General features: G+C 42.9%; 1 protein-coding gene across 2 annotated transcripts; it reads left to right on the forward strand.

The window, feature by feature from the left end:
- Positions 1-1,643: 1,643 nt before the first annotated feature.
- LOC147795902 (liprin-alpha-2-like) lies at positions 1,644-2,922 on the forward strand. Of its 2 annotated transcripts, none has more exons than XM_087130589.1 (2): positions 1,644-1,857; positions 2,529-2,922. In XM_087130589.1, exon 2 carries the CDS (start codon positions 2,632-2,634, stop codon positions 2,884-2,886), a length of 255 nt encoding a protein of 84 aa, XP_086986715.1. In that variant the 5' UTR covers positions 1,644-1,857; positions 2,529-2,631; the 3' UTR covers positions 2,887-2,922. The 2 variants fall into 2 exon arrangements, with proteins under 2 accessions (XP_086986715.1, XP_086986716.1); XM_087130590.1 differs by having other exon boundaries at positions 2,554-2,922.
- The last annotated feature ends 9,285 nt before the right edge of the window (positions 2,923-12,207 follow it).

Here is a 12,207-nt window from a genome sequence, read left to right on the forward strand (position 1 = left end):
TGCAATTTTCCCAGCAACGGAGGCTCCTCGGTAGTGCTGGTTCACGAATTATGAAACTGAAGCCGTGTTGCTGACGCATTGCTACCAACAAAATGAACACTTCCGACCCGAATGGCTCTTTTCAATCGACGAGGGGGTGCTTCTGCTCAGGCTGTATACAGACAGCTTTTCAGAACGTAGCTTGGTCTGTGTCGTAACCATGGACATCGCCGTGATTTTTTTTTTGCGGCAGGGGAACTCATCAGCATCCAACTGATCAAACATAAAGAGTGGGAGAGGGTCGATTTTAAGTTTTTTTTTCAAGCGAGTTATTGATGTTCATCCCCTTTATCTCTGTTTCCCTTTTCTTCCGTCCGGTTCCGTCCTTTTTTTTCACGACTGTGACCAGATTCACGTCGTATCAAGGAGGATTAATGGAGTTTTTGATCTACTTCTGATATTAACTGGTGACAAAACGAGGAGAAAAGTAAACGGCAATTGCGCAAGTTGCAAGACACTAGTACATCTGAAAACCGTTTGGTAATTTTAACCAAGATACCAAGGGCTTAAGTATTACTTTCATGATCTTGTGACGTACCCTGTAGGGGCCGAGCCCTTGTAGGAATGAGGTTGGGAAAGTAACATTACTCCCCTTGGCCCCTGCCCCAGGTTCTGCTGCTGTTGGATGTTGTACAATTTTAACACTTTGCCAGTTTGGTGTCTTTTTAAAAATATTTTTAAGGGAAATAATCATCAAGGGCCATACGGGAAGCAAGTATTGTGTAAAAATATACAGCTGGCTTACTTTGAGTCAACTGTTGGTCAGAAATACAGCATTTTTGACACAAGCTGACAAAAAGCTTGTTATTAATGTAGGGGGGGGTTATAAAGTAAATTGCTTCACCCACCCGCCCTTATATTCTTTAAAAGACCAAGTACCGTACCCCCATAATAAGGAAACCCACAATCATACACACACAAGGGGATCTGGAAAAGCGTGAGGATGATATTATTGGAATTTCATTTAAATATATTTAATAATTTAATATTTAATAATATTTAAATATTTGCAATCGGATGTGACTAGAAATTTGAAAGAAAAACAAGGTATTAAATTGCCGATGTTATATTTCAACGTCCCAGCCTCTCAAGGGAGAAAAAAAGGTTACAAAAAATCTCATCCATCGGTCAGTAAACTTTGTTCGTTAGGCCTACGCTTTGTTCAAAAACATTTCAAGGACAATTGAGTTCGGAAACTTTTCATCCATATCACTTTGCAACCGCTACAAAAGAAAACTAAACCCCAGTTAAGGTTGTCGCACAACAGACCTTATGAAGTGACGCGAAACTTACAAATTGACCTAAATATTATTCTGAAAACTTTGTATTATCCATGGCATTATGACTCCTTTCCACGAATTAGAACCCAGGGGCGGAAAGCGGGGGCGGGGCATTGTCTGGTCATCTGTTTCTGAAATCCCCTAGGAAGCATCAATTCCAAGTTGCTTTAATTTCCGAAGGAAAACATGATTAAAATGCATCATTAGTGGGCAAAGAATACTTCTTGTAACTGAAATTCACCCACGCTGGAAAGAAAAACTTGGTTCATTTATTTAATCTTCTTTTTGATTTTTGGGGAACAAAGGAGGCTGGTATCGAGTCTAATACCGATGACTTTGCGGTGGTTCCCGACCTACTCGAAGTATTCTCGTAACGTGATTGGTATCCGGGGGACCAGCTACGGCACCATGATGGCTGGCCAATGTAGTAATTTGCGTGTGCTGCATGATCGGGAGGTTACGGGAAAGGGAATATAAAATTGGGGAAGATTTTCTGCGCTTTTCTCATACCAACATGGAGTCCAGGTGACGGAATCAGGTAAATGAGCTTTCCGGGAATCCTGTTGACTGTATTTTTTGTGCTGAGGAGCAAAGAGAAGGGAATAATATCGGATATAATTTTGACAGTAATTTTTTTCTGTTGACCCGCGGTGTGAATGTACATGTGCGGTAGGCCTAGGTGCTGTTCAAGCGTTGAAGCTTATGAATTGAGTGATCTCACACATTCGCTTCGTTGTTTGCAATTGTGTAGTTTTTCATCGAATGTCGCCATCTCTTTCTGAATTGTCAAAAGTGGAGTTACAGATTGCAAGCGGAAAAGTAGGCATGTTAAACCACGCCGGTGTTTAATGGAAAAAGAAATACCAGCTGCCAAGAACACTAAGAAAAGAGTTTGTTGGACAGAGTCTCGATTTGGATTTGACACATGATTTGAATAGGATGTTGAACGGTCCAATAACCTGAAAACTGCACCAGGAAGCATTTTGTGAATGTTCGTGTGATGGTATTTGAAAAAAAAATGAAGGTTTGGTTACAAGTGTCGGAGGAAACCAACATGACCAATCGTGTATTGAACATTTATTCAACATGTTAAACAGTTCATGACAGTGCACTACGTGTAATGACTTGTAGGCTAGATTGTACAAGGCCTAACTTGTAGAAAAAATGCCATTGGTGGATTTGGCTGTTCAACTTGGATTTCACCCTCAGTCACACTTTGGAATTAAAAATAGAGACCCAGCCCACACCACCACGACCGTCACCACGACAAGAAGACGACGACGCTGCCCATAACGCCCTCGGATTCTAAGACATGATGTGCGACGTAATGCCCACAATCTCCGAGGATGGGAGCCAGCGTGGCTCCAGCTACGGGGACGATGCCAACTTTGAGCAGCTAATGGTCAACATGCTGGACGAACGGGACCGGCTCATGGAGTCGCTGCGGGAGACACAGGAAGCGCTGGGCGGCGCCGACCTGCGCATCGGCGAGCTGGAACGAGAGCGCGACCTGCTACACAAGCAACTCTCCACAGGCCTGCCAAGGGTGAGAATGAAAAATTTGTAGTGGCACCTACATGTAGTCGTGGTGCCTGTAGTTATTGCGGCCAAATGCACAGTTGCCCAAATGCGCTAGTTCGGTATTCCAACAGCTCATGTTCAGTATGACGCTATTCGGGAATGTCTACACACACACACTCGATAGTCTATCCTTTAACTGATTCGTGTGTTTTATTGAAAGACCCTGGCTTTTTGAAGTACCGAACTAGCTTTTTCTGAGCGATTCTCAATACAGTGTGCTACCAGGAGGTTGCCAGGGAAAGGCCACTTTTAGCAGTGCATTGTGGGAAGTGGTTGACAAATTCTATTTGCTGGCTGCGTGCATGCACAGGCACGTTGAATTATTCCCGATGTTTGTTAGTCGGGGAAGAAGGTTGTAAGTACAGTTCAGGTATCAGTTTGTGTTAGTCATTTCAATCCTTTCATATCTTGCCAGGAGTATCCCAACCTCTCAAAACATTTCCCCCCAGTTGTCTACTGACATACGCTCAAATGTAAATTGCAGCGAGGGGGCCATGCTTTCGCTTGAAAACTGGCTACTCCCTAGCAACCTCTCGGTGGCGCACTGTATTGTGAATTGCCCAAATCACGTGATTTCCGGATTCTGCAGCATTGCACAGTGGGCATTGCAAATGATTTTAGATGTATAAGTATCTTGTGTTTTGGTACAGTGCCTCATTGACGTGCACAATGCTTGCCACGTATCAACACCAACGTTCAAAAATTTTTTTCCAATTTTTTTATTATTTCTTTTCTTTATTTTCCAATCAAACTGTTCATGTATATTTACTTTCCACAGATATTTTTCAGTTTTTTTTGGTAGATTAATACCTTGGAGGATTTTTTTAAAGGAATGTAAAGTCGAAGATCCAGTGCTTACAGATAGCCTTGAGCCTACATATACATGTATACATGTACGCCTTCATAGATGTAGGATTCAGTGTGACCAGGTTTTTGTTTTTTTCAAAAAAGTTACACTGAGGGATTTTTTTGTTACTGGTCTTGAGTGCAGACATCTTTTGCATCATTAGACGCTGTCAACATTGTCAAATCATTCCTGGATCTGACCACTGTTGGTTTCAATTCCATGAGCAGCATACTGTACATGTACGTAGGTGAATCCTGGACACAGTGTGAAAAGGAATGCATAGAAAATGCTTCTTGGCATGTCTGCGCATAAAAAGTTCACCATGTGTTTCAGTACATGCACATCTGCACCGATGTGGTACATGTACATTTCTAATACATGTACAGTACATGTACACCTACATGTACATGTACATGTGTGTTGTGTGACGTCACACAATGTGTTCACCATGTAGGATATACATGTAGGAGCTGGGGCCATATTCAATAGTGCATTACATACAGTACATGTACCGTACATAGCATACGAACCGGTACATGTACACAATATACCCATCAACTAACGATTAGAGGCTTCCAAGTTTGCCAATAAGAGGCTTACTTACCACACAATAGGAAGTGAACTTGATACATTGTATTGCACTGTGTAACATTGTATCACTTAGTATCACATGTATTACATGTAATTATACAAGTATCATTTGGTGTTAAGTGTTGAATGAGAGCACAGTACAGTGATTTGTTCATTGTATTTTAACCCTAACCCTACATAATACTACAAATTACTACTTGTAGTAAAATGTAGTAATCAGTGCTGCCGCTTGTAAGAGGACATGACCGCATTGTTCTCTGAAGCCATAAAATACAATAGAAAAGACAATGTACCATACAGTGCTGTGGCACTATGAATGCATGGCTTTATTGTTCTCTGTACGAGTAACAATGCAAGTAACCTAGCCAGAAGTAGTAATTTGTAGTGCTAGGTCCTTCAGGCTCAGGCTACTACTCAGTATTTTGTACTTACTGAGTACTGTAACCCAAACAATATGCTTAGCGGTTAGGGTTAATATTCTTGTTCGTTGCCATATTGTATGTAAACACTTGCAACAAGCACATGGACATACATTTCATACTTTGTACATTGTAGTATTAGATTATGATCTAATAAACACTAAAACTGATAGCAAGGTTTATTATTTTAAAGGTTCCCAGATTCCATTGACCTTTCACCTAGTACTCTGTCTTGTCCCCCAACCCCTTGAAGTGAGTCCAAGTTCAGCGCCAATAATTTATAATAGTTGGGTTAAAAATATTACCAAAAGGTATATGCCGTACACTTCATGTTAACAAATTGGAAAAAGTGACCCTTGCCTTTTCCTTGATTTTTTGTGTACCTGAACATGCACCAGTAGGCTTACAATGTTCACGTGCATGAACGTTTAGTACCTGTTTGGATGGTGAAATTCTTATCTTTATTGACATTCGAGTCCTTTGTTATTGTAGCACAGTAAGATGTGGTCACAATTTTGACTGAGGCAAAAATGTGGAAGGTGATATTGTGTGTGCTTTGGGTGCACTTTCAATATCACATAATGAACTCCTGGATTGTGACTAAGGGCATCCCTGTCTCTGAAACCACAGTCAAAACATTCGGAAAAGGGTTTATTCAGTAGCCAGACTGGGATAGTGGTTATCTATGACCAAGGGTGTCCCGATTGAGGTGGGGGGGGGGGAAATTGGAGGGACAGGCCAAGCAATTTTGTCGGTGGTTTATTAACAAGTGATGATGAATCAGCGATGGAGAATCTGCAAGCCAGAGAACGCCCAGACAGTTTTTCCTTGAACAGGCTAATCCTTGGACCCAGAATTTTTTTTTTCTGCTTATTTCAATATCCTTCACTCAGAGCCTGGACTTGTGTCTCCTCTGAACTGCACTCATTTGCATCCTGCATGTTGTCCGGTGTGCTGCGGGGAATGCCAGGCTATCAGATCACCGATTTCTGAAGGAGGGGGGAGAGAGAGTGTGTGTAACATCCATTAGAGTGGGGTGCTGATTTCCTAGACCGCAGGCTACTGCAGTGTCCTATGGCCATTTCTCACTGTCTGGTCTAGTTCCTTGATCAGCTCTTTGTCTGGTGGGAGCTTGGTGTTGACACTCTCAAATCCCAGGCACAAGGCATCCAATTTGAGTAAAATGTCTTTAAAGGGTCCCTCTGTCACTTTAGGCACAGCAGCAGCAAAAGTGCAGTCCATTTAAAATGAGAGGGAGGGCTGTTAAGAATTTTTTTGTAGCACCAAGGTCCCTTGTCACTTCCATGAACTGTGCACAGATGTTTTGCCGGATGACAATTATAGTGGCAATAATACATGTGTAAAATGTACTGTCAAGCTGCATGCACGCATATACCGGCACGTACTGGTCTATTGGCCGGGAGAGCGGGACCAACAGAGGGCGCAATTTTCCTAGCAGCGGAGACTCCTTTGGTAGTAACTTCGCAGACGACCATGGATCAAACGATGACAAACAAACAGTTGTGAAACGTTAGTGTAACAGCAAAAGGAACATTGTGGACCAGCAAGGTTCTTTTCAACTGACGAGAGGGTGCTTCTGCTCAAGGCGGATAGACTTTCAACTGTGTCTCCTCAAGCGAATTTGCCACTGAACCATATATATCTGCATTTGTTTGTGTACACAACATTTTTGACACACACTCCAAAGTTTGCAATGTATTGTGCATTCATGTGTACTGAATGCACGTGCAGCACTTCAGCGGCTAAATGTGTGCCGTACGTGCTTGGCGTGCCTGAATGCGATGAAATGGTTACTTTCTTTCCAAACTGCGAGTGTTCCAAGAAAGATTGCCAGCAAGAGGGTTAGGAGTGGCCCTCTGCCCCAGCTCTGGGTCACCTCAGACGGCCCCTCCTCCCTTCCCACAAAGGTCACGGCTGTCAGCAGCCCACCAGGTTGATGCCAACTTGCCGGTGCATGCAGGCAGACACTGATGGCTTTGCCAGGCCTGCACTGTACATGTGTACACGTCGGTGTGCTCACATGTTTAAATAGCAGATCAGTTTGTTCCTGATGCCCCGCGAATCCAGCTTTGTAATGAGATAAAATCCTTCCAGGATGAGCTTAGAGGGGTCACGGCCTGTTGGGGAGTGAGAGGAACTTGTGGAATTTTGGAAGGAGCCTGTGACCTGACCCATTTCTACATGTAGCGGTACATGTACATGTGTATTGGATTATAATGGACAAGCCAGCTAGAGAGAGTAGCCCCAACTTCAGAATTGGAACCAAAATGTCTGTTCATTATGTGTGCATTATATAGGACATGTACTGATAGCATGCAACTGTTGTGTGCTTACATGTAATTGTCAATATGCACAGATGCATAATCTACAGTACTGTTCCACCTCGCTAACTTTTGTTACTACGAGATTCTGCAAGATTGCACGTCACTTCCATGTACATGTACCCACAATTCAGTGTATCAAATTAACCCATACAGCTAGATGCGGGGGTTCTAGCCATGGTGGGTGGCGCCGGGCGGCACCACCCAGTACTGCAAATTTCTGCCCAGCTCTCGGGTCCAAATTGGCTGTGCCACCCAGCACGGATTTTCCAAACTGAAATATTACTGAAAATGTACCCATTCGATCGTATTTCTAGCATCAAAAAACATCGAGAACGTCTAGATAGCAGTGTTACGAGATCCGGATGTGAAATTATGGGATATACATATAATGTAGCCTACCCCTAGGCAACGTGCACGTATTCATAGTCTTAGCACAAGACCAGCCGAATAGCTGGCACAATAGAGGGCGCAAATCCAGTCCGGCTATGAGCTGTGAGAGTCCCGCTTACTACACTCGCTATGCTTAGAAATCCAGAAATTTACCCAGCACTAAACTGGTCTTAGCTAGTGCACTGCTCAGACATATTGCTACTAGTTAAGAAAAATTTTGTAAATTTTTCACATATTTGGGAGACACTTTGATAGAAAATCTATAACAGACAAGAAATACAAGTGCTCAAGCGCATGCAATTACTGGCTCGTCTTGGAATGATGGACCAATGTGTGGAAAATCGAGACTCCATCTCGGAGCACGTGGCTTCACCAAAACCAAGTGCGATTGCAGGCAGTGTCACCGACAACCTGCGAGGGCCTGACAGTATAGGAATGTTCACTGGAAATAGCCACCATAACTCCTTCCGTGGTCAGGAAAGGCAAAAGGCCGACTGGCAGTCCAGCCCAGAGGACTTGATGCTTCCAAGAAGAAAGCGGCGACTGGCAAATCATGGAATCTGCCATGTTGAACAGGCGGTCGACCCTTGGTTCCCACAACTCATGTCACAGGTCTCGCTATAAAACAGATCTGGGACCAGCCACACTTACATGTTTATGTAGCTGCGATTGCTTCTTCATTTTGTGCAACAAAGTGACTTGATGTTTTATGGGGCAGAGCGGACAACCAGGAGTTTCACAAAAATACGGGTAGCAACTACTCTCCGGCCTGTGAAAACAACTGCAACGAGTGCGCTTACATGCAGATCAAAGAAAAGATTGTATAACTGGATCCTCGGACTGGTTGGTGCGTGCGTACGTCGCCAAGGTCGCTGTTTTCACCAGCGCAGTACCTGTCATTTTGTGAGAATCCCAGATGTCCGCGCTGCCCCATAGTGCAGATTTGTTCACCTTCAGTTCATGTACCAGTTCATGGACATGTAGTCATCTTACATGTACCTGTAATTGGCTCTGTGCTGAGGATGTAACACTGTATGGTCACATAAAGATAACTGTTGAAAATTCATACATGTGGGTCTACAGTTGTAAATTACAGTCACATATAACAAGTTTTCTACATGTACATGTGCTTGTTTGTTTACGTGTACATTACACATGTACACATGTATGGACTTGGTAAATCTTGAGCACATGAGGTACATGCATACCCTGCACGTGTACATTGAATGTACATGTGTGCATGTGCAAGGCACTGGTACTGTCCGTGTTTGGCATTACAGTAAGGTAGCTGTGTGTTGAGCCTTGCAAATACATTGTCATCCTTAGTTCAAATGGTGCTCCGTCAACCTGTTTGTGCTAGCAGTGAGTGAAGGTTTTGAAATAAAGTTGATTGTGAAGAATTACAAATTTTCAGACCGTTAACCTCATTTGCCTACTTGCAAACATCGGCGATTTGTAGTGAATGCAGCGATAAACGCACAGATGTAAAGTCAAGAAAGCTGAAATGTAACAATAGTCAGTCCATTTACCTCAATTATAGCCAGGGCTATTTTCTAAACTTGTGTAATAAATAGCAGTTAGATATTTGCAGATTGTTAAATGCTTGACCTTGGTTTTGATACATACCTTGAGAATTCCAGAAATTACGGGTCCAAAAGTATGATTTTCGTGTCCCTGTTACATCTGACCTTTGTTATTTGACATGGAAATATCACCGGAATTGATTTCAAACTATTACTATTTGTTTGGCAGGTTATTTGCATTAATTCGTCACTCTTGGAAATTAGAAAATGTGTTCTGAAGTTACAAAATCATATGTCAGATGTAACACTGAAACAGTGACACCAAAAAAAAAATGGACCCCTAATTTCTGGAATTGCCCACATGTAGCTTGCGATGCCTGAGCAATTCCTGTAACCATGGTAACATAGCACTGGAAGTAATGCTTGTTCTACACTCAATTTCTTTTCAGTGAGATGGCCAGTATGATGACATGATCGTCCACACCATTAAAAACAACTCCCCAGATAGTACAAATATAAAATACAAATAGCTGAAACAGAACCCTGATGAAAATCCCAGTAAATAATTTTGATTTCCTTGATAAAGTCAGTCAGTCAGTTAGTACATGTAGCTATGGGCAGTGTCTGTTAACCGGACAGACCACAGAAATGTAGAGTTGAGATATGTATCAAACTTGAAGTTGGACAGGTGTCAATAAATAAATATGATTGTCATGACACATGGGTTTCTAAATTCTAAATTCAGCAATAAAGTACGCTCAAATCTTGTAATTTGAACTTCTGGGGGGGGGAGGTATATTGATTGTACATGTAGGTAAACAGGTACCGGTACAGGTACATTAACTTCCACACATTGTACATTTTCCGAACCTTATGTCAGATTTGTTGGGACAGATTACATGTACATACTGTACCAATATGCCCAAGACGTACTGGCATAATCTTTCTGCTGTAGGCAAAGGTTGGCCTCAATCTTGATCAGTGCTGTGTAGTAACATAGCGGTAGATTAGGTTGGCATTCTCTGACCTTTTAGCCAATCAATAAATGCAAGCTGCGGATGTCCGGATTAGGCCCAAATATTTGTGAATAGTTCAATGAAAAAATGGTAAGGGGTCATTTGGCGATACCGGCACATTTGAATAATGCAAAGAGTGACCCCCATGTGCAATGAATAATGCATAGCATAAGGGTGCATGATTCATGCAAGTCTAATGAATGATTCATTAGGCATGGTCCACTGGGATGAATGATTAATCAGCTCCAAGTAATTTGTAATCCATGCATAAAATGACACCGTGTTCTCGTGCTTTTTTTTAATTTCAAATTGGAAGTTTTCCTGCGTAGGTCCAGTCCTTGTTCATGCAATCAATACAGCATATTATATTTGGTAGAAGGCTGACAGTCAACTTCAGCCACTGCTGTCTGCTGCCTTGCAAATTATTCTGCCTCGAAGCTTCCTGCAAGAGTTCCATATCTTTCAACAACCCACCCAGAGATTTTTTGGGAGGGATTTATTTTCGCGATTCTTATTTTCATCGAGTAAGAAGTCAACAAGGACTTGTTTTGTGGGTCACCGTGAGAACTGACAAAATGAAATGTTGTGGCCATCTTCGTGACTTGTCCGTCAATAATTCAACACTTTGCGCAATTGACTGGAATGGTCCCGCATCGGATAGCCTTATTTGTATACATTTGGAGGAGGAGATTAGGCAGTGTCTGGGTGATGAGCTGCTGAAATTGACGTCGGCCAGGTGAGATTTTATGAGACTGTGCATCCGCCCGGACAAAACGTAAACAAGAGCGTCATCGTCCAAACATCCAGACTTCTGTTTTTACTACTTTTTGCCCTCCCCCCATCTCCACTGTCAACAGCCATCGCTGGAAAGAAAAATATATCACCTCCCGTGTTTGTGCAACCCTCTGCTGCCGCAGATCCCAACACACCAGTCCCAGAGCACATGTATGCTTGCAGCCCTGCCAGCAATCAGGAAAAGAGCGACCCCCTTTGAAATCTCACTATTGCTCGGCCGTTTCTCCGCTGCCCCTACGGACCATAGGCCAGTCCATACCTGTATGCACAGAGCGGTACGGCCAAGGCAGTGTGTGCAGTAGCACTCAGCCGGGGTTAATATAACAAGTACATTCATGAGTGTAAGCAATTGGTGCTCGGGGCCAGGAAAATTAATCAGAAAGGTGCTCCAACGGCCAGTGCTAATGCAAAATGAAGGAGAGGACCCTTTCTTTCTCTTCTCTCTGTCTTCCCCTCCCCCCCCCCGATCATCAGCATATGGTGGTTGTTGGATCAGAGCGGACCCTGAATTTTGGATACGCATGGGGGGTATGTGTACATGTACATGTCGTTGGGTACCTTCTTTGGCTGAAGACAGAGAGATTGGCTCTGTGAGATCGGAAAAACAGCCCTCACACAGGGGACTTGGGAAGGGGGGGATATTGCCTTTTGGGATGCGCAGCTGTGGGTTGTGCAAATCCCGAGTGGCAGAGGCGTTGGCTGAAGGAGCTCATTGAGAACTCGTCCTTATTTGATGAGCGAGTGAAGCACCCCAAGAATTCCACAATTGAATTTGCCTGTGAGCAATTCAAACAATTTTTCTCAACTTTTTATCCCACCAAGAAATGTAAAAAAAAGGAAATATCTTGGTTTCCACTTATACAGAATTAGCTTAAGGAGTTCGTATTGCACAGCAGTCGCTTTGTAGTTTATTTCTCGCTAATTCTCACCAAATGTAAGTCTCTGAACCATCCTACTATTTTGACCAAATAATACGTGTTCAGTTATTTTTTTCAATGCATCCTGTAAAGTGTATGTAAGTGAATACCACAAATTCTTTTCCAAACCTTAAAATGGAGGCCTGTACATGTGCTGATCCGATTTATTTGTGAACAAGTTAAATGCTTACATCGGGGTTTGTCTTTTTTCCCAACATAGGCTGAAACCCAATTCTTTGCCTTGTTGGCCCATAAATTACACTTGTAGGCTTCACCTGTATTGGCTTGTACATGTACAGTAATTGATTATTTCCCTCCTGTGTCTGTCCCCTGTCAGGTCAGATGACCGGGGTCAGGTGACTTTGTGGGAAAGTGCGGTGATCTGTGAGACTGTCGCATCCCATGACGTTGGCCGAAGAATCTTCCTTAGAGCACCTTTGAATCCCAAATTTAGTTTGCCTTGT

Source organism: Acanthaster planci, linkage group LG20 (assembly GCF_054643075.1).
Source record: "Acanthaster planci isolate LZ-2023a linkage group LG20, COTS_SCS, whole genome shotgun sequence".
NCBI lineage: Eukaryota > Metazoa > Echinodermata > Asteroidea > Valvatida > Acanthasteridae > Acanthaster > Acanthaster planci.